General features: G+C 59.5%; 1 protein-coding gene and 1 long non-coding RNA gene across 2 annotated transcripts in view; both read left to right on the forward strand.

The window, feature by feature from the left end:
• CUX1 (cut like homeobox 1) overlaps nt 1-23,208 on the forward strand; it is a 426,690-nt gene extending 403,482 nt beyond the window's left edge. Inside the window, exons 15-23 of the mRNA XM_064166481.1 lie at nt 1,461-1,597; nt 2,000-2,066; nt 3,152-3,264; nt 3,825-3,941; nt 8,356-8,439; nt 8,832-8,888; nt 16,414-16,494; nt 22,495-22,559; nt 22,936-23,208. Coding sequence (XP_064022551.1) covers nt 1,461-1,597; nt 2,000-2,066; nt 3,152-3,264; nt 3,825-3,941; nt 8,356-8,439; nt 8,832-8,888; nt 16,414-16,494; nt 22,495-22,559; nt 22,936-22,996 — 782 coding nt within the window. The 3' untranslated portion in view covers nt 22,997-23,208. The remainder of the gene's footprint in view (nt 1-1,460; nt 1,598-1,999; nt 2,067-3,151; nt 3,265-3,824; nt 3,942-8,355; nt 8,440-8,831; nt 8,889-16,413; nt 16,495-22,494; nt 22,560-22,935) is intronic.
• A 1,354-nt stretch (nt 23,209-24,562) lies between these two features.
• LOC135187336 (uncharacterized) lies at nt 24,563-25,179 on the forward strand. Its single transcript, XR_010307316.1, has 2 exons — nt 24,563-24,768; nt 24,799-25,179. It is a non-coding gene; the product is annotated as an uncharacterized LOC135187336 (long non-coding RNA).
• The last annotated feature ends 2,570 nt before the right edge of the window (nt 25,180-27,749 follow it).

Raw genomic sequence — 27,749 nt, forward strand, 5'->3', positions numbered from 1 at the left:
GCAGAGCAGTTCCCTCAGCCAGGCAGAGCCCAGGCAGGAGGTGGAAGGAAGAGCTCTCTGCTGGTGCTGCTCTGTGATTTGGGCTGGGTTGGGTTTGCAAGCAGAGCGAGGAGCTTGCCCCACGGTGCTGCTCCTGTGCCTCTGGCTGTGGCTGCTTCCCAGCTGGGCTGGGGTTATCCGAGGGCAGGCAGCAGCAGCCGCTGGCTCCTGGAGCATTCCAGACAGTGCCTCTTGTGGTTTAGGGCTGGGTTTTACCGGGAGGGTAACTGGAAAGAGGCCTTGGTCGTGGAAAATTGTCTGAGCTGGGGTGCTGGGGGCTGCTCAGCCTCACTCAGAGCCTGGGGACAGGATTGGTCCCTCCTGAGAGATGCCCTCCGCCCCGCTTCAACCCCCCCATGCCAGCCACCTACCCACCCCATGTGTGCCTGACCCAGCACCCATAGCCAGGGACTTGCTGCTTGGAGCTTCCTCCAGAGACCCTTTGCTGTGCAGACCAGAGCTGGGCATCATTTGCTGGGCTCAGCTCCCATATTGCTCTCCAGGTCCCACCAAACTCTGCCCAGTCAGGATGCTGCCAGGTACCTGTGGGCACCAAGAGTGTCTTGCTGGTGCGTTTGAAGCAGCCATGTGGGAGCAAGCAGCTGCCTGCTGGTGTTGCTTTTGGCACAGGGATGTGGCACTGGATATGGCACTGGGACATGGCACTGGGACATGGCACTGGTCCTACTTTCCCTGGGACATAGAACTATAGAATGGGTTGGGTTGGAAGGGACCTTAAAGCTCAGCCAGTGCCAAGCCCCTGCCATGGGCAGGGACACCTCTCACCAGCACAGGTTGTTCAAGGCCTCATTCAGCCTGGACTTGGACACCTCCAGGGAGGTTGTGGAGCACAGAAGCACCCAATGTGATCAAAGATCACATTGGGTGCTTCTGTGCTCCACAACCTCCCTGGGCAACCTGTGCCAGTGTCTCACCACCCTCAACCTGTGCCAGTGTCTCACCACTCTCAACCTGTGCCAGTGTCTCACCACCCTCACTCTCAAGAATTTCTTCCTCCTCTCCACTCTCAATCTCCCCTCTTCAAGTTTCAATCCCTTCCCTCTCTTGCTGTCACTCCTAGCCCTTGTAAAAAGGTCCCTTCCCAGCCTTCTTTCAGGTACCTGCCAGCTGCTGTGCCACAGACACACCTTCATGTGGCACCTCTGCTCCAGCTGTGGTCCAGGAACAAGGATGCAAGCAGGCTCCTGCCTGTGAGTTGGCTTTGGTGCAGCCTGCTCCAGTGGAGGATACGTCCCTGCTGACTGTGGGGGTGCTGCACTGGATGACCTTTGGAGGTCCCTTCCAACCCAGCCCATTCTGTGCTTCCCCAAGGGGGGGAGATTCTGAGCTTCTGGGTGCCCCCTTGGCACAAGGCAGGGGTTTGGGCCAGCCCTGCTGACAGCCCTGGCTGTGTCTTGCAGTGCGCTGCGCGGAGCTGCAGCTGCAGCTGACGGAGGCTGTGTCCACCCTGGCTGGCCAGAAGGAGCTCATTGCCAAGCTGGAGCATGACCTCAGCACCATCCAGGCCCTGGCCCCCCTGCATCGCCCGGACGCGGAGGTAACCCCCACGGGCACCGCTCAGTGTGGCCCCAGGGGCTGCTGGAGAGGGCAGCAGCAGGCACAGGAGCTGCCTGGGCACCTGCTCCTTGATTGCTCCTTTCTTACCCATGACATCATGCCTAGGCAACAGGATGGTACTGGGGTGGGCTAGGGTGATGGTGCTGGCATCCAGGGCAGCCCAGCCCTTCTCCTTGCCAGGGAAGGGATGGGATTTGGGGGTTGCTAACCAGCCTCTGCTTCGAGTCTCAGTCTCGCTCCTTGTTGAGTGCCTCTTTGGCAGTGATGCTTCCCACAGGGCTGCTGGCAGCAAGGTGCTAGCAGGACCCAGCAGGGGTTTGCTTTGAGCTGGCACCTTTGGGTGGGTGGGAAATGTTTAATCCCTTCTGCTTGTGCTGCCCAGGGTGCAGCTGCGTCCAGCCTGGAGAAGATCCCTGAGCCCATCAAGGAGGCCACGGCGCTGTTTTACGGTGAGAGGCAGGAGCCATGCGCTGAGGTGCTGCTGGGGGACACTCTGGTGCCATGGGCAGGCTGCTCACAGCTGCAGGGAGGTGACATCTGCAGGGAGGTGACATCTGCAGGGTGCTCACGTCTGCAGGGTGTGCACATCTGTAGGGTGCTCACATCTGCAGGGAGGTCACATCTGCAGGGAGGTCACACCTGCAGGGGGGTCACACCTGCAGGGAGGGTGCCAGGAGGATGGCCCCGGAGGTGCAGAGCTCACCTGCTCAGCCTGTCCTTCGCTGGGACCAGTGCTGGGTGTGCTGCTGCCACGGCTGCCCCCAGGGTGGAGCAGCAGGTACCTGCTGGGCTCAGCTCCGTGCCAAGATGCTGATGCCCAGGCTGAACCCAACACCTTGTGCTGTGCTTCCTGCTCTTTGCACACCAACCCCCTGCAGAGCCAGCCAGCTGAGGCATTCCTTGGCATCAGCTCATGGCAGGAGCCAACGAATCAAAGCAACCCCAGCCCCTGGCTCCTCTGGGAGGCAAACCCCAACTTCCTCTCCTGGCTTTTAGAGCTCTTTTCTTTCCTCTCTCTTGGGTTGGTTTCTGGTTTGAAAGGTTTTGCAAGCAGAGCCTAAACAATACCACAGCCACAGTCCCACCAGGCCAACCAACCTGCAGCCACTATCCTGAGCTTTGCACCAGAGACTAGGAGGGTTAGGACCTGGCAAGGCTGCCATGGACTGTACCAGGGGATGGGAGGGTTGGGTCCTGGCAAGGCTGCCATGGGTTGTACCAGAGACTGGGAGAGTTGGGTCCTGGCAAGGCTGCCATGGGTTGTACCAGGGATGGGAGAGTTGAGTCCTGGCAAGGCTGCCATGGGTTGTACCAGGGGATGCACTCAGTTGTCTCTTGAGGGGTGAAGCTCTCCATTTGCAGGACACATCCCCCCAGACTCAAGAAACAGAACCCCAGCCCATGGCACTGCAGCTGGGCAAAGGCTTTCAGCTGCCCCACGCTGTTGGAAGGGGACTGTGAGCAAGTCTGACTTGCTCTGGGGTGGATGGTGGGCATCTGCTGGGTCATTTCTCATGCCAAGCCTTGCCTGCAGGTCAGCCAACATCCCCTGGCACCTCATTCCCTGAAGGGCAGGTGGACTCCCTCCTCTCCATCATCTCCAGCCAGAGGGAACGCTTCAGGGCCAGGAACCAGGAGCTGGAGGGGGTAGGTTGCAGGGGGAGGGAGGCTGGGGGGAGTGCTGCAGGACCTGCAGTGCCACAGCAACCAAGAGAAGAAGATACTGTGCTGTTAGCCCACCAAAGCCTCCCCCAGCCCACCACTGCTGCTGCAGCCCGGGCACAGATCCAGACCCTGGCAGGGCGCTGGGGAGGGGCTGCGCAGGAAGCACAAAGGCTTTGGGATGCAAACCCCAAGAGCTCTGCAACCTGAAGTACAGCCCAAAATGACCTCTGCAGAGCCATCAGGCTGACTCTGCACCTCCCCTGGGGGCCAGGTCTCAGCCCAAAGCCCCCCCCCAGCCACCTTGGCCACCTTGGCCTTGCTGCAGCCTCGGGGGTTGGTATGGTTGGGAGCTGGAGCCCTCACTCACCAGCAGCTGGGGAGCCACTTTAATTCAAAGCCATGGGGGCTTCATCACCTAAGAGGGGACTGGGACCCAGGCTGGATGCACCAAATCAATCCTCCACTTCTGCCTCCCACCCAGGGAGGTTCTGTGTGCCCCCCCCCAAGCCCCCCTGCTAACAGCCCCTCGCTGCCCCGCGCAGGAGTGCCGCATGCTGCAGCACACAGTGCATGCCCTGCAGAGCGAGCTGGACACCCTGAGGGCTGACAACATCAAGCTCTACGAGAAGATCAAGTTCCTGCAGAGCTACCCCGGGCGGGTGAGTGCCTGCCCAGCTGTGTGTCTGTGCCCTGGCTGGCTCAGCAGCCACAGACAGAGCCCAGCGCAGAGCGGTGCCCTCCGCCGTGCCTCAGGCTCAGCGCAGTGGAGCTGGGAAAGGAGGTGCTGGGGAGCTGAGACCTCTCACTCCAAGAGGGACATCGAGGGGCCAGGGAAAGGCAGCAAAGGGTCTGGTGAGAGGCAGCTGAGGGAGCTGAGGGTGCCCAGCCTCAGAGAAGAAGAGGAGGCTGAGGAGAGACCTCATTGCTCTCTCCCTGCGAGTGAGGTGGGGGTTGGGCTCCTCTAAATACCAACTCGGAGGATGAGAGCAAAGAGCCTGAGCTTGCACCAGAGGAGGTTTAGGGTGGACATGAGGAATAATTTATTCCCTTTGAGGGTCGCCAAGGCCTGGTCCAGGCTGCCCAGGGCAGTCCTCATCCCTGCAGATGCAGTGCTGAGGGCCATGGCTCAGTGGTGCCCTGGCAGTGCTGGGTTCATGATGGACTGGGTGAGCTTAAAGGTCTCTTCCAAGCCACACGGGTGCAGGGCTCTGTCCAGAGGAGCAGGGAGCCAGCTCCTCCTCAGGCAAGGTGAAGGCCTTGCTGAAGGGTGTGTGACCTCTTTGGTGCCAGAAGCTCAGATCTCCTCCAAGAAAGAGCTGCTGCAAAGCACTTTGGTGCTCACTGCCAGCAGTGTGGTGCTCCAGTGGGCAAGTCCTGGATCCTCCTTCCTGATCAGTCAGCAAGGGGTTAAACCAGGACTTAGGGCAATAAATCCCTGCAGTGGGGTCCCAAGATCCTGAGCTTCATCCCCTCAGACCTGAGCTGATTCTCCACTGCCCTGCATTTCTTGTGGGGGCAGAGAGATCCTCAGCCTCCCCCTCCCTTACTCAAAAGAGCAGAGACCAGCCCAAAACCATCCCAGTAACGTCAGGAGGCAGCTGGGGAGGGGGACCCAGGCTTAGTTGCCACCTGCTCTGCTCGTGGCATAGCCCTTGGGGCTCCTGGGGGGGTTGCAAGAGCTCAAGCTGCAGCTTGGGGACTTCCACTGCAAGCACATCCTTGGTTGGGCTCCCATAGCCTGAAGCCTAACAGCTGGGGAGGTGACAATAACCAGGGCAGGGACACTGGGCTGAAAGCTGGCTCCATGCCCTGCCACCCTCCCCCTCAGGCTGCTGCCCTTCTGTGCTGCCCAGGCTGAGGCTGCTTGCTTCAGGAGAGCTTCACAGAGTCACTGAGGTTAGAAAGACCTTCAGGATGCTGAGCAGAGGGCTGGAGCTGCTCTGCCCTGAGGAGAGACTGAGGCCGTTGGGGCTCTTCAGTCTGGAGTGGAGAAGGCTCCCAGGTGACCTTATTGTGGCCTTTCAGTCCCTTAAGGGGCTACAAGAAAGCTGGGGAGGGACTTTTGAGGCTGTCAGGGAGTGTCAGGAGTGGGGGGAATGGAGCAAAGCTGGAGGTGGGGAGAGTGAGGCTGGAGGTGAGGAGGAAGCTGTTGAGCAGGAGAGTGGTGAGAGGCTGGAATGGGTTGCCCAGGGAGGGGGTTGAGGCCCCATGGCTGGAGGTGTTTGAGGCCAGGCTGGCTGAGGCTGTGTGCAGCCTGCTCTAGGGTAGGGTGTCCCTGGCCATGGCAGGGGGGCTGGAACTGGCTGCTCCTTGTGCTCCCTTCCAACCCTGCCTGATGCTATGATTCTAAGCTCATCCACTCCAACCACTAACCCTGCCCTACCAAGTCCAGCACTAAGCCATATCCCCAAGCACCACAGCTGCACAGGTGTTAAGCCCCCCCCAAGGATGGAGACTCCAGCAGTGCCTGGGCAGCCTGGTCCAGTGCCTGTCACCCTCTCAGATGGAAAGTAATTGTTCCTCCTGCCAGCCTCAACCTCCCCTGGTGCAGCTGGAGGCATTTCCCTCTTGTTCTGTCACTTGTTCCTTGGGGGAAGAGCCCAAATCTCTACCTCACAGCAGCCTGCCCGCAGGGAGCTGGAGAGGAAGGTCCTTGGAGCTGGCCTGGGGGCTTATTTTGGTAGCATTTGGGGATGGGAAACTCCTCTAGCCCCGAAGGACCTTATTTGGCTCTGTGATTTATGCCTTGCTGGTGGCACTGGGTTGTCCCTGCTGACGTTTTTGCCCGTGGAAGATCATTCCCATGTTTGTCAGCTGCCACACAGGGCAACCCCCGGATGCCACTCGCATGAGCTAAAGAGCAGAAGGCTGTGCCATGGCAGCACGGGGGGCACTTGCATCATTCCCACCTAATGGGGCATGTGACAAGGTAAAAATAATCTCCAAAGATCATTCCATGAGGCCAGGCTGCAGCCAGCCTGTGGGGAGCTGGGCTCATGGCTGGCTCCTGCCAGCACGGTGTCCCCCCCCCCCGCCCCGGCTCATATTGCAGGGGGCAAGGGCACCTCTGCTACAGCTCTGCCTGTGCTGGCCTGCACCTGCCAGAGACAGGAGCACAGCAGCACAGACTTAGGCAGATTGGAAAAGACCTCCAAGATCACCCAGCCCAACCTAGCACCCAGCACATTCTAATTGACTAACCCCTGGCACTGAGTGCCTCTTGCAGCCTCCTCTTAAACACCTCCAGGCACAGCCACTCCACCACCTCCCCATGCAGCCCATTCCAGTGCCAATCACTCTCCCTGCCAGGAGCTTTCTCCTCACATCCAGCCTAGACCTGCCCTGGCACAGCTCCAGGCTGTGTCCCCTTCTTCTGTCCCTGGCTGCCTGGCAGCAGAGCCCAACCCCACCTGGCTACAGCCTCCCTGCAGGCAGCTGCAGGCAGCAATGAGCTCTGCCCTGAGCCTCCTCTGCTGCAGGCTGCACCCCCCCAGCTCCCTCAGCCTCTCCTCACAGGGCTGTGCTCCAGGCCCCTCCCCAGCCTTGCTGCCCTTCTCCAAACACCTTCCAGCACCTCAGCATCTCTCTGCAGTGGAGGAGCCCAGAACTGGACACAGCACTCCAGGGGTGGCCTGAGCAGTGCTGAGCACAGGGGCACAAGAACCTCTCTTGCCCTGCTGCCCACACTGCTCCTGAGCCAGCCCAGGATGCCATTGGCTCTGCTGCCCACCTGGGCACTGCTGCCTCCTGTTCAGCCTCCTCTCTGCCAGCATCCCCCAGCTCCCTCTCTGCCTGGCTGCTCTCAGCCACTCTGGCCCCAGCCTGTAGCACTACATGGGGTTTTCATGACCAAAGTGCAGAACCTGGCACTTGGCCTTGTTCAGTCTCATGCCCTTGGACTGTGCCCATCCAGCCAGCCTGTGCAGGTCCCTCTACAGAGCTCTCCTGCCCTTTGGGTGGCCAGGCAGGAGGACAACCAGCAGGACATAGTGAGTGCTTCAGAATCATAGAATCATAAAGTCAAGCAGGTTGGAAGAGACCTCCAAGCTCATCCAGCCCAACCTAGCACCCAGCCCTGGCCAACAAAGGGCATCACTGTGGCAGCATCACTGTGCTGGTGCAGCAGAGCTGGAGCAGGCACTGGAGCCCTTGAGTGGGGGCAGTGCATTGTAGAATCAGAGAATCATTTGGGTTGAGGAAGACCTCCTAAGGCCTTCAAGTTCAACCTTCAACCCAGCACCACCATGGCATTAAACCATGCCCCCAGGTGCCATGGGCACACCTTTCTTGAACACCTCCAGGGACAGGGACCTGATCAGAAGTCTGAGGCTGATCAGAAAGCTGGGGACAGACCAGGGTCTGTTGTGCCAGGTCAAGGGGGGACAGTTTGGACTGAAAGAGGGAGGTTTAGAGTGGACAGAAGGGAGAAATGTTTGTCCTTGAGGGTGGGGAGAGCCTGGCCCAGGCTGCCCAGAGAGGTGGGAGCTGCCCCATGGCTGGCACCACTGCAGGTCAGATTGGTTGTGGCTGTGAGCAGCCTGCTCTGGTTGGGGCTGTCCTTGCTGAGTGCAAGGGGTTGGACTGGATGGGCTGGGAAGGTCCCTTCCACCCAACCCATTCCAACAGTCTGTGAGACAGCTCCTGCTGTGCATCTCCTGCTTGAAGGGACAGATGCTGACTGGGCTCTGCCCCTCCGCCCTTTGGGGGTCATCACTTAGAATGGTTTAGGTTGGAAGGGACCTCAAAGCTCAGCCAGCTCCAACCCCCTGCCCTAAGCAGGGACACCTCCAACTAAAACAGGGCACTCAAGGCCTCATCCAGCCTGGCCTTGAACACCTCCAGGGAGGTTGTGGAGCACTGAAGCACCCAACGTGATCTTCGATCACGTTGGGTGCTTCAGTGCTCCACAACCTCCCTGGGCAATCTGTGCCAGTCTCTCCCCACCCTCACTGCAAACAACTTCCACATGAGCAGCCTGGGGCAACTGGGGAGGGCCTGTGCTGGGTGTCCACACCCCACTTGCAGCTATAGCAGCACCTTCACTGCTGCCCTTGCCCTGGCTGTGCTCCGCAGGGCGGCAGCCGCGACGACACGGAGCAGCGCTACTCCTCCCAGTACGAAGAGCGCCTGGACCCCTTCTCCTCCTTCAGCAGGAAGGTATGCAAAGCCCCCAGCACCCTCCTCTTGCACCCACCACCCTCTTCTGCCACAGCACCTCGGCCTCTCACAGCTGGGGCAGGACTCAGGCAGCCCCGTTGGGGCACCCCGGGGCATGGCTTTGCCCAGCGGTGCTGGGGAAGAGGTTTTGCAGGGTGTTTGGGCAGGTGAGGTCCAGGCAGGGCAGCTCTGCAAGCACCAAACACTCTCAAAGGCCATTCACTTAACAGCAAAGGACTGGGACCCAGCCCTTGTCCCCACAGCGTGGCCCTGTGGCTGTGTGTGAGGGAGGGTGGCAGCAGCCCAGGGCACAGAGCTCCTTTCCTGATGTGCAAACCTTGAGTCAGCCTTTTGAGCCTCAAAACTCAGCTCCTGACTCCTCCACCTTGCAGGAACGCCAGAGGAAGTACCTGAGCCTGAGCCCCTGGGACAAAGCCACGCTCAGCATGGTGAGTGGGCTGCTCCCCCTCTGGCCCCGTGGGGAGCAAAGGGACTTTAGCCCTGCGCCTGCATCAGGAGTGGTGCATGGGGGCAGCGAGGCAGATCCCACCCCTGTTTCCCTGGGCAGAAGTGCAGCCCCCACCCCTGTATCCCTGGGCAGATGTGCAGCCCCCACCCCTTTTCCCTGGGCACAGGTGCAGATCCCATCCCTGTTTCCCTGGGCAGAAATGCAGATCCCATCCCTGTTTCCCTGGGCAGAAGTGCAGCCCCCACCCCTGTTTCCCTGGGCACAGGTGCAGCTCCCATCCCTGTATCCCTGGGCAGAAGTGCAGATCCCATCCCTGTATCCCTGGGCACAGGTGCAGCCCCCACCCCTGTTCCCCTGGGCACAGGTGCAGCTCCCATCCCTGTTCCCCTGGGCAGAGGGCCAGGGACACACTTGGGCTCAGTTTAGAACTTACTTTATTCTCTTCCCTTTTCCTTCCCCTTTTCCTCACTCCATCCCACAGCATCTCAGGGCACCCTGGCCAGAGTGGGGGACCCAGCCCCAACCTGACCAGCGATGCCACAGCCCAAGCCACTGCAGTGCCAGGGCATGGCCCAAGAGCCTGGGCACAGTGTGCCTCTGATCCCCACGAGCCATGCCCAGGCCATGCCCCTGGCTCCCCTGGGACTGGGCTGTGGGAAGCCTCCCTTCTCTGGTGTGCAACACTAGGGGGGGGCTCAGTGCTGCACCCCCAGCTGAGGGCTGGCTCAGGAGCTAAAGCCCTTCACACACAACGTGCAGGGGGAGTTAGCTCAGCCCAGTGCCCTGCAGGACACACAGCATCAAAGGATGTCAGGGGCCAGAAGGGACCCAAAGCCATCAAATCCAACACCCACCCAGCGAGCCCCAGCACCCCACAGAGCTGGGCAGCAGGGCTCTGAGGGCTCTTGCTCTGGGGAGATGCTCTGCACAGCAGCCCTGGGCACAAAGGGCACCCTCACTGCAACCTCTTCCCCAGCCCTCACCCTTCCTGCTCTGCTTCTTCCTTCCAAACAGACATTGGGAAGCTGCTGGGGGGTCCCCACCTGAGCCACGTGGGCAGGAGGGATGCTGCTGCCAGCAGGGGCTTTGGCTGCCAATGCCTAGGGGTGACTGAGCTAAAACATGAGGGCTTGAGAAAATCACAGAACCAGTCAGGGTTGGAAGGGATCAGCCAGTTCCAACCCCTCTGCCATGGGCAGGGACACCCTACCCTAGAGCAGGCTGCCCACAGCATCGTCCAGCCTGGCCTGAAACACCTCCACAGACAGGGCCTCCACCACCTCCCTGAGCAACCCATTTCAGGCTCTCACCACTCTCATAGGATCATAGAGTCAGGCAGGTTGGAAGAGCTCCAAGCTCAGCCAGCCCAACCTAGCACCCAGCCCTGCCCAACCAACCAGACCATGGCACTCAGTGCCCCAGCCAGGCTTGGCTTCAACACCTCCAGCCATGGGCACTCCACCACCTCCCTGGGCAGCCCATTCCAATGCCAATCACTCTCTCTGACAACAACTTCCTAACAACATCCAGCCTAGACCTGCCCTGGCACAGCTCCAGGCTGTGTCCCCTTCTGCTGCTGCTGGCTGCCTGGCAGCAGAGCCCAACCCCACCTGGCTACAGCCTCCCTGCAGGCAGCTGCAGGCAGCAATGAGCTCTGCCCTGAGCCTCCTCTGCTGCAGGCTGCACCCCCCCAGCTCCCTCAGCCTCTCCTCACAGGGCTGTGCTCCAGGCCCCTCCCCAGCCTTGCTGCCCTTCTCCAAACACCTTCCAGCACCTCAACAGCTCTCTGCAATTGACCAGCCCAGAACTGGACACAGCACTGCAGGGGTGGCCTGAGCAGTGCTGAGCACAGGGGCACGAGAACCTCCCTTGTCCTGCTGCCCACACTGCTCCTGAGCCAGCCCAAGATGCCATTGGCTCTGCTGCCCACCTGGGCACTGCTGCCTGCTGTTCAGCCTACACTAAGTGCCCCATCCAGGCTTTATTGAACACCTCCAGGGATGGCAACCTCCCTCCTCATGTCCAGGCTGAATGTGTGAGGTTAGCAGGAGGCTGAGGCTCAGGTTTTGGCCGAGTTAACCCCTGGCTGCCCAGCAGGGCAGAGCGTGCGTGGGGCTGCTGGGCTGCAGCAGCCAGAGGACACAGAAACCTCCTGTGAGAAAGGCAGAGCAGAAAGCCCATGGAAATGCCAACACGACCATGGATCTGGTGGTGTGCCAGCATCATGGAGACATCGTGTGAGGCAGCCACAGCCCTCCCCAAAGCCTTTCCCTGGGGGGGGATTTAAGAACATAATCGTGTTTGTTCCAGCAGCCTGCACCGTGGCCCTGAGCAGCAGAGCAGATTCCAGCCAAGAAGAGCTTTGGTTGGAGCTCTGTGAGCTTTCAGGGCAGCTTTGGTACCCTGAGGCATGGGAATCCCTTGGGGGTATTACAACAGGGGGGAAAAGCTGTCCTGCAGCTGCTTGTCAAGGCTCTGGTTACTCCTGACCGTGAGGCTTTGGAAGAGGATGGCAATGAGGATTGTTCCTCCTGGGGACCCCCCCCCCCACCACCCAGAAAGGCTTAGAGACAGAAGCATAGAATGGATTGAGCTGGAAGGGACCTTAAAGCTCAGTCAGTGCCATGGGCAGGGGCACCTGGCACCAGCACAGGTTGCTTAAGGACTCATCCAGCCTGATCTTAAACACCTCCCCAGGGAGGTTGTGGGGCACAGAATCACCCAATGTGATCTTTGATCACATTGGGTGATTCTGTGCCCCACAACCTCCCTGGGCAACCTGTGCCAGTGTCTCACCACTCTCAACCTGTGCCAGTGTCTCACCACTCTCAACCTGTGCCAGTGTCTCACCACCCTCAACCTGTGCCAATCTCTCCCCACCCTCACTCTCAAGCATTTCTTCCCCATGTCCACTCTCCCTCTCCCCTCTCCCAGCTCTAAGCCATTCTCCTTCCTCCTGGCACTCTCAGCCCTTATCCAAAGTCCCTCCCCAGCTCTCCTGGAGCCCCTTCAGGTACTGGAAGGCTGCCCTGAGGTCTCCCTGGAGCCTCCTCCAGGCTGAGCAGCCTCAACTCTCCCAGCCTGTGCTCACAGGGGAGGTTCTGCAGCTCTCTGAGCACCTTTGTGGCCTCCTCTGGGCCCTCTCCAGGTCCTTCTTGTGTTGAGAATCCCAGAGCTGGAGGCAATGCTGCAGGTAGGGTCTGAGCAGAGCAGTGGGCAGGATCCTCTCACTCATCCTACTGCACACACTGCTCTCACTGCTCACACTGCACACACTGCTCATGCTGCACACACTGCATACACTGCTCTCACTGCACACACTGCTCTCACTGCTCACACTGCATACACTGCTCTCACTTCACACACAGATCACATTGCTCACACTGCACACACTGCTCTCACTGCTCACACTGTTCACACTGCACGGCTCACACTGCACACACTACTCATGCTGCACACACTGCATACACTGCTCACACTGCATACACTGTTCACACTGCACACACTGCTCACATTGCTCACACTGCACACACAGCTCTCACTGCACACACTGATCACATTGCTCACACTGCACACACTGCTCTCACTGCTCACACTGTTCACACTGCACGGCTCACACTGCACACACTACTCATGCTGCACACACTGCTCTCACTGCTCACACTGCATACACTGTTCACACTGCACACACTGCTCACATTGCTCACACTGCACACACAGCTCTCACTGCACACACTGATCACATTGCTCACACTGCACACACTGCTCTCACTGCTCACACTGTTCACACTGCACACACGGCTCACACTGCTCACACTGCACACACGGCTCTCACTGCACACACTGATCACATTGCTCACATTGCACACACTGCTCTCACTGCTCACATTGCAGACACTGCACACACTGCTCTCACTGCTCACAGTGCTCACACTGCTCACACTGCACACTGCTCTCACTGCTCATACTGCACCCAGCAGTGGGAAGGGGCATCACATGCCTGAGAGATCATCTTTATGTGTGAGCAAGGAGGAGTGAAGACCTCCTTTGAAAGCTGTGACAAGTAGGAAGGGCACTGGGACAAGCTGTGGCACCTCAGGGGCCTGCCCAACCCCCCAGGACCAGACACAAGCTTCCCACACAGAGCAGAAGGGCTGCTAGGGAAGGGCCTGGCACCCCTGGGGGCTTACTGTGTCCAAGGTGCTCAGCCTTGCAGCCCAGCACCAGGGGCATGTGGCCCTCAGCATGCTCACAGCCTTGCCAGGGCCAAAGCTTGGGGCTCCTCCCCATACCAACCCTCTGATCCTGCTCTGCCAGCTGCTGAGGGGTGCAGAGCCAGCTGCTTTAGGCTGAGCTGGCTGAGGGCTGCCAGGGAGGGCTGCCAGGAGCTGGAGGAGTGTGCAGCCCCCGAGATGCAGAGTGGTCACCCCTGAAGCATGGTGGTGAGGAGGCCACAGCATCGTTGCCAGCCTGCAGAGTGCTCCTGTGGCTGATGCACAGGGCCACAGAGCTGTGGAGGCTGGCAGAGACCTCTGAGGGCATCCAGCCCAAGCACTCTCCCAGAGCTCACAATGCCACCACTGCTGCTAAGCCACTGAGCCACTGCCACCAAAGCACATCCCTCAGTACCACACCCACACAGGTGCTGAGCCCCTCCAGGGATGGGGACTCCAGCACCATCCTGGGCAGCCTGGGCCAGCCCTGACAGCCCTTGCTGGGAAAACATTTTCCTGACATCCAGCCTGAATCTCCACTGCCACAATTCCAGGCCATTGCCTCTCATCCTATCACTTGCTGCATGGCAGCAGAGCCCAACCCCCACCTGGCTGCAGCCTCCTCTCAGGATGCTGCAGAGAGCAATGAGCTCTGCCCTCAGCCTCCTCTTCTCCAGGCTGAACACCCCCAGCTCCCTCAGCTGCTCCTCCCCAGCCCTGCTCTCCAGACCCTTCCCCACCTTTCCTGCCCTTCTCTGGCCCTGCTTCAGCCACTCAATGTCCTTCTTGCAGTGAGAGCCCCAAAGGCTCAAGCTGTGCCCTCCCCAGTGCCCAGCACAGGGGCACAATCCCTGCCCTGCTCCTGCTGGCCACACCACTGCTGAGCCAGGCCAGGCTGCTGGTGCCCTTCTCGCCCACCTGGGCACACCCTGGCTCATCTCCAGCTGCTGCCAACCAGCACCCCCAGGGCCTTTTCCATGGGGCAGTTTCCATTCTCTCTGCTCCCAGCCTGGAGCCCTCCTGGGGTGGTTGTGACCCAGGGGCAGCACTCAAGACTTGGCCTCGTTGAACCTCATCCCATTGGCCTTGGTTCATCAACCCAGCCTGGCCAGATCCCCCTGCACATCCTCCCTACCCTCCAGCAGATCCACACTGCCACCCAGCTTGGTGCCATCTGCACCAAAGGTGCCTCAATCCCCCTCAATACATTAAAGATATGAAGGACATTGCACAGAATCCCAGCACCCCAAGCTCACAGCCCCACACAAGGGCAGGGGCTGGAAGGGACCTCCAGAGCTCAGCCACAGCAGCAGCACCCAGAGCAGGTCACACAGAACACATCCAGGCAGGGTCTGAGGATCTGCAGAGAGGGAGACTCCACAGCCCCCCTGGGCAGCCTGTGCCAGGGCTCTGCCACCCTCACAGGGGAAAATTCCTCCTCAGGTCTCCATGGAACTTCCTCTGCCTCAGCTCCCACCACTGCCCCTTGTGCTGGCACTGGCATCCCCCAGCAGAGCCTGGCTGCAGCTCCTGGCACTCACCTGCACACATTGATCACCACTGCTGAGGGCACCTCTCAGCTCCTCTGCTCCCAGCCCCAGCTCCCTCAGGCTCTCCTCCTAACAGAGCTGTTCCCTTCCCTCCAGCACCTTTGTGGCTCTGTGCTGGACTCTCTCCAGCAGTTCTGTGTCCCTCTGGAACTGGGGGCCCAGAGCTGGACACAGGACTCCAGATGTGGCCTCAGCAGGGCAGAGCAGAGGGCAGGAGAACCTCTCTCACCCTGATCACCACAGCCCTTCCAATCCAGCCCAGACTGGCACTGCCCCTCCTGGCCCCCAGAGCACATTGCTGGCTCATGGGCACCCTCCCACCCACCAGCACCCCCAAATCCTTTTCCCCTTCACTGCTCTCCAGCAGCTCAGTCCCCATCCTGTGCTGCTCCCTGGGGCAGTCCTTGCCCAGGTGCCAGGCTCTGCCCTTGCTGCATTCCATTCAATTTCTCCCTGCCCACCCCTCCAGCCTGGCCAAGTGTCTCTGAGAAGTGGCCCCAGTGCTGAGCCCCGAGGAGCACCACTGCTGCCCAGTCACCAGCTGGAGTTAACTCCAGCCCCCACAGCTCTCTGGGCACAGACATCAGCCAGTTTTTTTGCCCTGCATAGCCTGTACCCACCCAAGCCTGCACCCACCCAATCCACCCAAGCCTGTGCCCACCCAAGCCACCCACCCAAGGGCACTCAGCTTCTCCAGGGAACTGAGGGTCACAGGATCACAGAATCAGGCAGGCTGGAAGAGAGCTCCAAGCTCAGCCAGCCCAACCTAGCACCCAGCCCTGCCCAACCAACCAGACCATGGCACTCAGTGCCCCAGCCAGGCTTGGCTGCAACACCTCCAGCCACACAGACTCCACCACCTCCCTGGGCAGCCCATTCCAGTGCCAATCACTCTCTGCCAACAACTTCCTAACAACATCCAGCCTAGACCTGCCCTGGCACAGCTCCAGGCTGTGTCCCCTTCTTCTGTCCCTGGCTGCCTGGCAGCAGAGCCCAACCCCACCTGGCTACAGCCTCCCTGCAGGCAGCTGCAGACAGCAATGAGCTCTGCCCTGAGCCTCCTCTGCTGCAGGCTGCACCCCCCCAGCTCCCTCAGCCTCTCCTCACAGGGCTCTGCTCCAGGCCCCTCCCCAGCCTTGCTGCCCTTCTCCAAACACCTTCCAGCACCTCAACAGCTCTCTGCAATGGAGGAGCCCAGAACTGGACACAGCACTGCAGGGGTGGCCTGAGCAGTGCTGAGCACAGGGGCACAAGAACCTCCCTTGTCCTGCTGCCCACACTGCTTCTGAGCCAGCCCAGGATGCCATTGGCTCTGCTGCCCACCTGGGCACACTGCTGGCTCCTGGCCCAAAGCTGGGGTGCAGCAGCACTGGCACAGCAGTGGCTGAGCACAGGGCTGCTGGAAGCAGAGCAGCTCAGCAGTTACAAACGTAGGAGGCTCAATCACTGCTGGGATTCCTCCCCAGAGCAGCACTGAGCCACGGGTGGGCACGGGGCAGGGCTAGCACAGGGACTGGCAGAGCAGGAGCAGAGAGCTGGGGGCAGTCAGCTCCAGAGGAGCTCTGGCAGAGTTTTCAGGGCTGGGACTCGCAGCCCTGAATTCATCTCAGCTTGGGCAAGTTGGGGCTGGGGCACTTGTGGCACCTGGCAGAAGCAGAGCCCCAGTGCTCAGCCGTGGCTGGCAGGGGCAGGGTGCCAGTGCCCCCATGGCAATGTGCTTTGTGTTCTGCTCCCCCTGCAGGGGCGACTCATCCTGTCCAGCAAGACTGCTCGCACCGTGGCCTTCTTCTACACCCTGCTGCTGCACTGCCTCATCTTCCTGGTGAGTCAGCACCAGCCCTGCCAGGGCCGGGGGCAGCCTCTGAACCTGCTGTGCCACACCCCTGGCTGCAGAGCCATGAGGTGCTTGGCAGCATGGGCACCACAGCTCAGCAGGGACACATAGGTGCCCCCCCCTAGGGACAGGTGGTTGGCAGCATGGGCACCACAGCTCAGCAGGGACACATAGGTGCCCCCCCCCTAGGGACAGGTGGTTGGCAGCATGGGCACCACAGCTCAGCAGGGACACACAGGTGCCCCCCTAGGGATAGATGCTTGGCAGCATGGGCACCACAGCTCATCAGGGACACACAGGTGCCCCCCTAGGGACAGGTGCTTGGCAGCATGGGCACCACAGCTCATCAGGGACACACAGGTGCCCCCCTAGGGACAGGTGCTTGGCAGCATGGGCACCACAGCTCATCAGGGACACACAGGTGCCCCCCTAGGGACAGGTGCTTGGCAGCATGGGCACCACAGCTCAGCAGGGACACACAGGTGCCCCCCCAGAGACACGAGGTGCTTGGCAGCATGGGCACCACAGCTCAGCAGGGACACACAGGTGTCCCCCTAGGGACAGGTGGTTGGCAGCATGGGCACCACAGCTCAGCAGGGACACACAGGTGCCCCCCCTAGGGACAGGTGCTTGGCAGCATGGGCACCACAGCTCAGCAGGGACACACAGGTGCCCCCCTAGGGACAGGTGGTTGGCAGCATGGGCACCACAGCTCAGCAGGGACACACAGGTGCCCCCCCAGAGACACGAGGTGCTTGGCAGCATGGGCACCACAGCTCAGCAGGGACACACAGGTGTCCCCCTAGGGACAGGTGGTTGGCAGCATGGGCACCACAGCTCAGCAGGGACACACAGGTGCCCCCTTTGAGACAGGTGGTTGGCAGCATGGGCACCACAGCTCAGCAGGGACACACAGGTGCCCCCCAGAGGCACGAGGTGGTTGGCAGCATGGGCACCACAGCTCATCAGGGACACACAGGTGCCCCCCAGAGGCACGAGGTGGTTGGCAGCATGGGCACCACAGCTCATAAGTGTTCCCATGAGCTTCATGAGGTGGGTCTGGCTACCCTCTGGGCACAGCTTGCCCAAGGCCAGGAGCTGGGGGCCATCTGTGTCCCCAGGTTGTGCCATGCTGGGCCCTGACCCAGGCTGCAGTGCCTGTGGGGCTGGTTCAGCATCCCTGCCTGGCCCTGGGCTAACTGCACTCCTGTGAGGGGCAGCACGGCCAAGTGCCAGGGTCTGCATGTGGGTCACAACCACCCCTGGCAGTGCCACAGGCCTGGGGAGCAGTGGCTGGAGAGCTGCTCAGCAGAGGGGGCACCTGAGGGTGTCAGTTGGCAGCCAGCTGAGCCAGCCTGTGCCCAGCTGGCCAAGAGGGGCAGTGGCATCCTGGCCTGGCTCAGCAGTGCTGTGGCCAGCAGGGGCAGGGATGTGACCTTACCTCTGTGCTCAGCACTGCTGAGGCCACAGCTCAAATCTCAGCTTGGGTTTGGGTCCCTTGCTGCAAGAAGGACATTGAGGGGCTGGAGCTGGGCCAGAGAAGGGCAACAGAGGTGGGGAGGGGTCTGGAGAACAGGGCTGGGGAGGGGCAGCTGAGGGAGCTGGGGGGGTCCAGCCTGGAGAGGAGGAGGCTGAGGGCAGAGCTCATTGCTCTCTGCAGCTCCCTGAGAGGAGGCTGTGCCAGGTGGGGGTTGGGCTCTGCTGCCCGGGACCAGGTGATGAGATGAGAGGCAATGGCCTGGAATTGTGCCAGGGGAGGTTAGGTTGGAGTGGAGGAAAATCTTTGCTGCAAGAGTGGTCAGGGATTGGCACAGGCTGCCTAGGGAGGTGCTGGAGTCCCAACCCCTGGAGGTGTTCAAGGGCTGGTGAGGAGCAGCTGAGGGACCTTGGGGTTGGTTGGTCTGAAGAAGAGGAGGCTGAGAGGGACCTCCTTGCTGTCTGCAGCTCCTGCGAGGAGGTTCTGCTCAGCCAAGACAAGAGGGAACTGTCTGGAGCTGCTCCAGGAGAGGCTCAGGCTGCATGCCAGGAAAAGCCTCCCAGTAAGGGTTCTCAGGCACTGGCACAGGCTGCCCAGGGAGGTGGCAGAGTCCCCATCCCTGGAGGTATGCAAGGGTGGTGCAGATGTAGTGCTGGGGGCCATGATTTGGTCAAGGACTTGTCAGTGTTAGGCTGCTGATTGGCCTCTCGCAGCTCTTTCCAGTGCCATGCCCACAGGCTGGCACTGGAGCCCTCTGCCCTCTGGCAGCAAAGCTCTGGCCAGCCCCTGTGCAGCCAACCCCTGTGCAGCCAGCCCTGAAAGCAGTATTAGGAATCAAACAGATCACAGAAGCACAGAACCATACAACCATAGAGTTAAGCAGGCTGGAGGAGAGCTCCAGGCTCAGCCAGCCCAACCTAGCACCCAGCCCTGCCCAACCAACCAGACCATGGCACTAAGTGCCCCAGCCAGGCTTGGCTGCAACACCTCCAGCCACACAGACTCCACCACCTCCCTGGGCAGCCCATTCCAGTGCCAATCACTCTCTGACAGCAACTTCCTAACAACATCCAGCCTAGACCTGCCCTGGCACAGCTCCAGGCTGTGTCCCCTTCTTCTGTCCCTGGCTGCCTGGCAGCAGAGCCCAACCCCACCTGGCTACAGCCTCCCTGCAGGCAGCTGCAGGCAGCAATGAGCTCTGCCCTGAGCCTCCTCTTTTGCAGGCTGCACCCCCCCAGCTCCCTCAGCCTCTCCTCACAGGGCTGTGCTCCAGGCCCCTCCCCAGCCTTGCTGCCCTTCTCCAAACACCTTCCTGCACCTCAACAGCTCTGTGCCCAGTTCTGGGATCCTCAATGTGGGATTGAGGACCCCAGAACTGGGCACAGCACTCCAGGGGTGGCCTGAGCAGTGCTGAGCACAGGGGCACAAGAACCTCCCATGATGTCCATGGCCTCTCCTCACCTGTATCCAGATCCCTTTCCCAGCTCTGGCACATCTCTTGCCCCCCTGCATGGTACCGCTGGGTTCATTCGCTGCTTCCCTGGGTGAGGAGCTCAGGCTGTGTGTGGCATGCTGCCAGCCCAGCTGCTGCCCAGCTGCTGCCCAGCTGCTGCCCAGGGGCTTTCTTGCCCTCTGTCTGCTTGCCTCTAGTTTTCACATCTTCCCAACTGTACACTAAGATTGGAAACGGAGAAGGGAAGGTTTGGTGCCCAGTGACAGGTCAAGAGGCACAAACATGAATGTAAAAAATTCCATCTAAAGTGAGGAGGAACTTCTGGAATTTAAGAGTGATGGAGCCCTGCAGTGCTGGGCCCAGCTCTGGGCTCCCCAGGTGCAGAGAGTCAGGGAAGTGCTGGAGAGAGCCCAGGGGAGGCTGCAGAGCTGCTGAGGGGCCTGGAGCAGCTCTGGGAGGAGCAAAGGCTGAGAGCCCTGGGGCTGAGAGCCTGCAGAAGAGCAGCCCCAGAGGGCAGCTGAGCAATGCTCAGCAAGAGCTGAAGCAGCTGTGGGGGGCAAGAGCCTGTGGCCAGACTCTGCTCAGTGGTGCCCAGGGACAGGCCAAGGGGCAGCAAGGGGCACAAAGTGTCAGGCAGGAGGTTGGCTGTGCAGAGCAGGAGCAAGTTGTTTGCTGTGAGGGTGCTGGAGGCCTGGAGCAGGCTGCCCAGAGAGGCTGTGGAGTGTCCTTGTGTGGAGAGCTTCCAACCCCCCTGGCACTGTGCTGCTGGGCAAGCTGCTGTGGGTGCCCTGCTGCAGCTGGGGCTTGGACTGGGTGACCCCCAGAGGTCCCTTCCAACCCCTACCACCATCCTGTGCTCCTGTGCAGAATGCAGCCTCAGCGCCCTGGGAGTCAGTGGTGGTGCAAACTCCTCCTGTAGCCTGGGAGTTTATTTCTCATTTCAGGGGCAAAAAACCACAAACAAATCATCAATAATTAAAGGATGAAAGAAGATGAAAGGCAAATCAGAACAATATTTCCATCCTGATCTTCCCAGGCTGTAGCTGACTTTGGGTTATTTTTGGTGAGGAAAGGAGCAAAGAAGATAAAAAGTTAAATATCATTAAACTTTAAAGCTCTAACCTAGAAAAAAAGAGGGGGGGGGAGGGAAAGGTAAACTTGAGACCTGTCACAGGGCTGGAATGTTCTTGCTTCAGCTAGACACAGAAGGGTCTGAATTCCAGCCCCAGCACAGGCTGTGTCTGGTGGGAACTGCACAGACCTCAGCTCCTCCACCCCTCTGATGGCAGCGAAGCCTTTGGGGCAGCTCAGCCTCCCCCTTCCCACCCTCTGCCCTCTGCCTGCTGTGGTTGCAGCCAGCCCTGGTTTGGAATCTAATCACAGACTCACAGAACCGTCTGGGTTGGAGCAGACCTTGCAGGCTGCTGGGGGCAGCCCTGAAGCCAGCACTGCCAAGGCACCACTGGCCCATGGCCCTCAGCACCACAGGCAGGGCTTTGAAACCCCTCTGGGGATGGGAGCTGCACCACTGCCCTGGGCAGGAGGAAGGAGTCAGGGACCTGCTGAGCCACTTGGATCCTCACAAGCCCATGGGACCGGTTGGGATCCATCCTAGGGTGCTGAGAGAGCTGGCAGCTGAGCTGGCCATTTCTTTTCTCAAGAAAGAAATCGTTCCTCATGTCCCTGCTGAACCTCCCCTGGTGCAACTTGAGGTTGTTTCCTCTCATCCTGTTACTTGTTACCAACCCCCACCTGGCTGCAGCCTCCTCTCAGGGAGCTGCAGAGAGCAATGAGCTCTGCCCTCAGCCTCCTCTTCTCCAGGCTGGACGTCCCCAGCCCCTCAGCTGCTCCTCCCCAGCCCTGTTCTCCAGACCCCTGACCACACCAGCCTAGGTCCAGGGCTTGGTCCCTCCTTCCACAACCTCTCTGCCTCCTTGACCACAGCTTTGAGATAAAAGCCCAGCGGCACAAGAGCCAAAAGGAGCCAAAGCTCAGGCCCGTGCCAAACCCACAGCTCCATTCCCCTGCAGCCTCAAGCCTTGCACCCACCCAGCACAGCTGGGCTGGCACTGCCCTAGCACAAAACCCAGCCTGCTGGAAAGGGTCACCCTGACCCTCCCCACGGCCACCCCCTGGGGCATGTGCTGGGGGCTCCACTTTGGCAGCACAAGGCTGCAAAGCTGCCTTCAGCCAGGGCAAGGCTTGAGGGCTCTGCTTGATGAGCAGAAGCCACAGACAGCTGCAAAGCCTGTGCCAGAGGCTGCCCTGCTGGCCACCAGGACAGGGTGGCAGGGGTGGGGTGGCAGTGTTGGGTTGGGATGGGATAGGATGCCAAGAATGGAGTGGCAGGGATGGGATAAGATAGGATGCCAAGAATGGAGTGCCAGGGATGGGATGATGTGAATGGGATGAGATAGGATGGGATGGGATAGGATGAGATGGGGTGGCAGGGATGGGGTAGAGTGAATGGGATGAGATGAAATAGGATAGGATGCCAAGAATGGAGTGGCAGGGATGGGATGGGGTGAACGGGATGGGATGAGATAGGATGGGATGCCAAGAACAGAGTGGCTGGGATGGGATGAGATAGGATAGGATGCCAAGAACAGAGTGGCAGGGATGGGATGGGATAGGATGCCAAGAACAGAGTGGCTGGGATGGGATGGCAAGGGATAGGATGAGATAGGATGAGATGCCAAGAATGGAGTGGCAGGGATGGGATGGGGTGAATGGGATGAGATGGGATAGAATAGGATGAGATGGGGTGGAGTGGCATGGATGGAGTGGCAGGGATGGGATGGCAGGGATAAAGTTGCAGGGATGGGATGGCAGAGATGTGGTAGCAGGGATGGGGTAGCAGAAATGTGGTGGCAGGGGTGGGGTGGCAGAGGTGTGGTGGCAGAGATGTGGTGGCAGGGGTGTGATGGCAGGGGTGGGGTGGCAGGGGTGGGGTGGCAGGGGTGGGGTGGCAGGGGTGGGGTGGCAGGGCAGTGGTGGCCCAGCAGCGCTGGGCTGCTGAGAGGGTGGCAGAGCTGAGCTGCTCACTGTGCCTCTGCAGGTGCTGTACAGGACCGCCTGGAGCGAGAGCGTGGGGCGAGACTGCGCCGCCTACTGCGCTAAGAAGTGAGTGTGCGGCAGGGCACAGGGGCACCGCCTGCCCGGGCACGGTGGGCAGAGCTCGGTGGGTCGAGCAGGCTGGTTGCAGGCACTGCTTGGTGCACCTCTCCTCTGCAAACGAGGGTTTGAAACCCTCCATCCGTGAGGAGGAGGGGGAGGAGAAGCTGCCAGGACCTGTCTTCAGTCAGGCATGCTCCAGAGCCCTTCCCATGTGCCATGAGGAGCCTGCAGAGCAGGATGAAGCCCACACCTTGGCAGCTGCCAGGTGGTGCTGCCCAGGGCTGGAGAAGGCCTGGTGCTGGCTGTAAGGCCAAGCAGAGGGCTCTGGCTCAGCTGGCACAGGGCCTGGCACCTTGCTGACCTGGCTCTGCCCTCTCCCCAGGTACGCCGACCACCTCCACAGGTTCCACGAGAACGGGGACACGGGGGACATGTGGCAGTGACAGATGGACGTGGCCTCGCTGGTGCCAGCTCCCCCTTCACCCCTGGCAGGCTCTGGCCCTTCCCTCCCTGCCACTGCTTCACTTCAGCTTTACTTGCCACTTGCAGCACTGCTCCTGCTCCCAGCTGCTGACAGCACTGCCCCTGCTCCTGCTGCCCCTGCTCCTGCTCCCCCTGCCCCTGCTGCCCCTGCCCCTGCTGCCCCTGCCCCTGCTCCCCCTGCCCCTGCTGCCCCTGCCCCTGCTGCCCCTGCCCCTGCCCCTGCTCCCGCTGCCCCTGCCCCTGCCCCTGCTGCCCCTGCCCCTGCTCCTGCTGCCCCTGCTCCTGGCTGCTTGCAACTGCTGCCCCTGATCCCCCTGCTCCTGCTGCTCCTGCTCCTGCTGCCCCTGCTCCTGCCGCCCCTGCCGCCCCTGCCCCTGCCGCCCCTGCCCCTGCTCCCCCTGCCCCTCCTCCTGCTGCCCCTCCTCCTGCTGCCCCTGATCCCACTGCCCCTGCTCCTGCTCCTGCTGCCCCTGCTCCTGCTGCCCCTGATCCCCCTGCCCCTGCTGCCCCTCCTCCTGCTGCCCCTGATCCCACTGCCCCTGCTCCTGCTCCTGCTGCCCCTGCTCCTGCTGCCCCTGATCCCCCTGCCCCTGCTGCCCCTCCTCCTGCTGCCCCTGATCCCACTGCCCCTGCTCCTGCTCCTGCTGCCCCTGCTCCTGCTGCCCCTGCTCCCACTGCTCCTGCTGCTCCTGCTCCCAGCTTCTTGCAGTGCTGCCCCTGTTCCCACCCTGCCAGCCAACAGCCTCAGCTACCAGAGACACCTGATGCAGGTCATGGTGTTTCCAGCCCTCCCTCCCTCCCTCCCTGGGGTCCTCCTGGTGTGCCAGAGAGCTCAGTCTTTGCCCAGACCCACGAGCAGTGCAGGAGCAGAGGTGCTCCTCCCAGGTGCAATCTCTCCTTCCATCCTGCCTCGAGTGCAGCACAGTATGGGGTGGATTGAATTCGGTCACAAAACAGGGCAGAGGGTGGAGAACAACCTCCCCAAGATGCCTTTCCGAGTGCGATGGTTGAGAACCTCCTGTTGCTGAGGAGCCAGCAGCGCTGCGGGGCTCTGCCGGAGCACATGGGACAGCAGCAGGTCACCACCAGCCAGCTCCAGGGATGGTCTTGCTCAGCTCCTTGCCTTCCTGCTCTTGCTCAGCTCCTTGCCTTCCTCTGGAGGCTCCTCAGCACCTCCTGCAGCACTTCACCCTGCTGAGCACCAGCACATCTTCTTCAGGCAGAGCTCCTCTGCTTGAAAACAGCCTGGCAATGAGGGAGTTACTGGGTGTGCAGCTCTGGAGACAGACTCTGGTGCTGGTCAGAGCTGAGTGGTGCTCCAGAGGTGTTCCTGTTGAGCTGGGGTGCTCCAGAGGTGTTCCTGGGGTGCTCCAGAGGTGTTCCTGTTGAGCTGGGGTGCTCCAGAGGTGTTCCTGGGGTGCTCCAGAGGTGTTCCTGTTGAGCCGGGGTGCTCCAGAGGTGTTCCTGGGGTGCTCCAGAGGTGTTCCTGTTGAGCTGGGGTGCTCCAGAGGTGTTCCTGGGGTGCTCCAGAGGTGTTCCTGGGGTGCTCCAGAGGTGTTCCTGGGGTGCTCCAGAGGTGTTCCTGTTGAGCTGGGGTGCTCCAGAGGTGTTCCTGGGGTGCTCCAGAGGTGTTCCTGTTGAGCTGGGGTGCTCCAGAGGTGTTCCTGGGGTGCTCCAGAGGTGTTCCTGTTGAGCTGGGGTGCTCCAGAGGTGTTCCTGGGGTGCTCCAGAGGTGTTCCTGTTGAGCTGGGGTGCTCCAGAGGTGTTCCTGTTGAGCTGGGGTGCTCCTGCTCTGGCCCTTAGGAGTGCAGTGGCTTTCCCTGACCCCAGCAGGACCTGCCCCCTTGGGGCTCTGCTTGCTTTGTAGTTGATCTGCTCCCTTCCAGCCCAACCCATTCAGTGATTTTTGATGATTCTAAGAACTGAGGAAGCTCAGAAACATCATCCAGGGTAGAGAAAGGTGTGTGTGAGGGGGGGAGGAAGCTGCTTGTTGGGGGTTGTTGGGGAAGGGTTAGATTGGATTTAGCAGCTGGATGTGGTGCCTTGGGATTGCAAAACCTTCTGCAGCTCTTCAGCCTTCCTGCTCTCCAGAAATGACTTACAAATAGATGTTGAATGATCAAATAAACTCAGCTGTGCAGTGGCTGGCCTGGCTTGGGTGCTTTGCTTCCTGCCTGGGTTGTTTGGGGGGCATGTGTGGGGGAGATTTTGGGGGGGTTGTTTGGTTTGGTTGTTGGTTTTTTTTTTGGGGGGGGGTTGAGGTTGGGTTTTGGTGGAGATTTTGTGGTGGGTTGGTTTGGTTGGGTTTGGTTTTGTTTAGGTTTGGAGTTGGTTTGGGTTTTGTTTAGGTTTGGGTTGGGTTTCATTTTGGGTTGGGTTTGGTTTTGGGTTTTTTTAGGGTTGGGTTTTGTTTAGGGTTGGGTTGGGTTTGGTTTGGGTTTTGTTTAGGTTTGGGTTGGGTTTCATTTTGGGTTGGGTTTGGTTTGGCTTTGGGTTTTTTTTAGGGTTGGGTTTTGTTTAGGGTTGGGTTGGGTTTGGGTTGGGTTTTGTTTAGGTTTGGGTTGGGTTTGTTTTGGGTTGGGTTTGGTTTTGGGTTTGATTTGGGTTTTTTTAGGGTTGGGTTTTGTTTAGGGTTGGGTTGGGTTTGGTTTAAGGTTGGGTTGAGATTTGTTTTGGGTTTGGTTGGGTTTGGTTTTTGTTTAGGTTTGGGTTGGGTTTGGTTTTGGGTTTGATTTGGGGTTTGTTTAGGGTTGGGTTGGGTTTGGATTTGTTTTGGGTTTGGTTTTTGTTTAGGTTTGGGGTTGGTTTGGGGTTTGTTTAGGTTGGGTTTCATTTTGGGTTGGGTTTGGTTTTGGGTTTGATTTGGGGTTTGTTTAGGGTTGGGTTGGGTTTGTGGTTGGGTTTTCTTTAGGTTTGGGTTGGGTTTGGTTTTGGGTTTGGTTTGGGGTTTGTTTAGGGTTGGGTTTGGTTTAGGGTTGGGTTGAGATTTGTTTTGGGTTTGGTTGGGTTTGGTTTTGTTTAGGTTTGGGGTTGGTTTGGGTTTTGTTTAGGTTTGGGTTGGGTTTCATTTTGGGTTGGGTTTGTTTTGGTTTGGCTTTGGGTTGGGTTTGGGTTTGATTTAGGTTTTGTTTAGGTTTGGGTTGGGTTTGGTTTTGATTTGGGTTTTGTTTAGGTTTGGGTTGGGTTTGGATTTGATTTGGGTTTTGTTTAGGTTTGGGTTGGGTTTGGATTTGATTTGGGTTTTGTTTAGGTTTGGGTTGGGTTTGGTTTTGATTTGGGTTTTGTTTAGGTTTGGGTTGGGTTTGGTTTTGATTTGGGTTTTGTTTAGGGTTGGGTTGGGTTTTGTTTAGGTTGGGTTTGGGGTTGGGTTTGATTTGGGTTTTGTTTAGGGTTGGGTTTTGTTTAGGGTTGGGTTGGGTTTGGTTTAGGGTTGGGTTTGGATTTGTTTTGGGTTTGGTTGGGTCTGGGTTTTGTTTAGGTTTGGTTTTGGGTTGGGTCTTGGGAATGATTTGAGTTTTGTTTAGGGTTGGGTTGGGTTTAGTTTATGGTTGGGTTGGGTTTAGTTTAGGGTTGGGTTTAGTTTGGGTTTGGATTTGGTTTGGGGTTGGGTTTGGTTTACGTTTAGGTTTTATTTGGGTTTGGTTTGTGTTTGGATTTGGTTTGAGTTTTGTTTAGCTTTGGGTTTGGCTTGTTTTTTGGGGGGGGATGGTTTTGAGTTTGGTTTTGGTTTGGTTTTTTGGGGGTTTGGGTTTGGTTTGGGTTTTGTTTTCCCAGGGTTTTGCTATTAAGCAACTGAGCACTGTCCTGCTCCAGCCCAAGGGCAGAGCAGTGGTGCTGCTAATTTTAGAAACCCATTACAGCAGCTAAAGGCAGTGCCCAGGAAGGGCAGGACCTCTGTCCACACGTGCCAGAGCCCTTCTGCCAGCTGCCACTGGGCACCAGCATCCCATGGGATAGGCAGGAGACTCCCAGTAAAGAGGAGACCATAAGGGCTTGAGCCCAGACCAGCCTCCAACCCAAGAGGCTGGACCTTCACCCACTGCCCCCAAGTGAGCCAGGTGAATGTACTCTTTCAGCCTGGGTGCCTTTGGCATCAGCTGTGTGGGGAGATCACAGAATTAAGTAGGTTGGAAAAGACCTCTGAGATCATCAAGTCAAACCTAGCACCCAACACCTAACTAATCCCTGGCACTGAGTGCCTCATGCAGCCTCCTTTTACACACCTCCAGAGATGGGGACTCCACCACCTCCCTGGGCAGCCCATTCCAATGCCAATCACTCTCTCTGCCAGGAACTGCCTCCTCACATCCAGCCTAGACCTGCCCTGGCACAGCTCCAGGCTGTGTCCCCTTCTTCTGCTGCTGGCTGCCTGGCAGCAGAGCCCAACCCCCCCTGGCTGCAGCCTCCCTTCAGAGAGCTGCAGGCAGCAATGAGCTCTGCCCTGAGCCTCCTCTTCAGGCTTAACACCCCCAGCTCCCTCAGCTGCTCCTCCCCAGCCCTGTTCTCCAGACCCAGCTTCATTTCCTTTCTCCTGGTGCCCTGCCCTGGAGCTGCCAGGACCCACCCCTCGGGCCCCATCACCTCCTTCCATGCAAAACAAAAATGGCAAATCCACCAATCTGGCCCAAACTCCCCCCTGGGGTGGGCAGGGCTTAGGTGCAGGGTGCTGGCTTGTGTTGTAGTCACACTGCTTTGCAGCCTCCAGCAGCAACA

The sequence above is a fragment of the Pogoniulus pusillus genome, chromosome 27, assembly GCF_015220805.1.
Source record: "Pogoniulus pusillus isolate bPogPus1 chromosome 27, bPogPus1.pri, whole genome shotgun sequence".
In the NCBI taxonomy this organism is placed as follows: Eukaryota; Metazoa; Chordata; class Aves; order Piciformes; family Lybiidae; genus Pogoniulus; species Pogoniulus pusillus.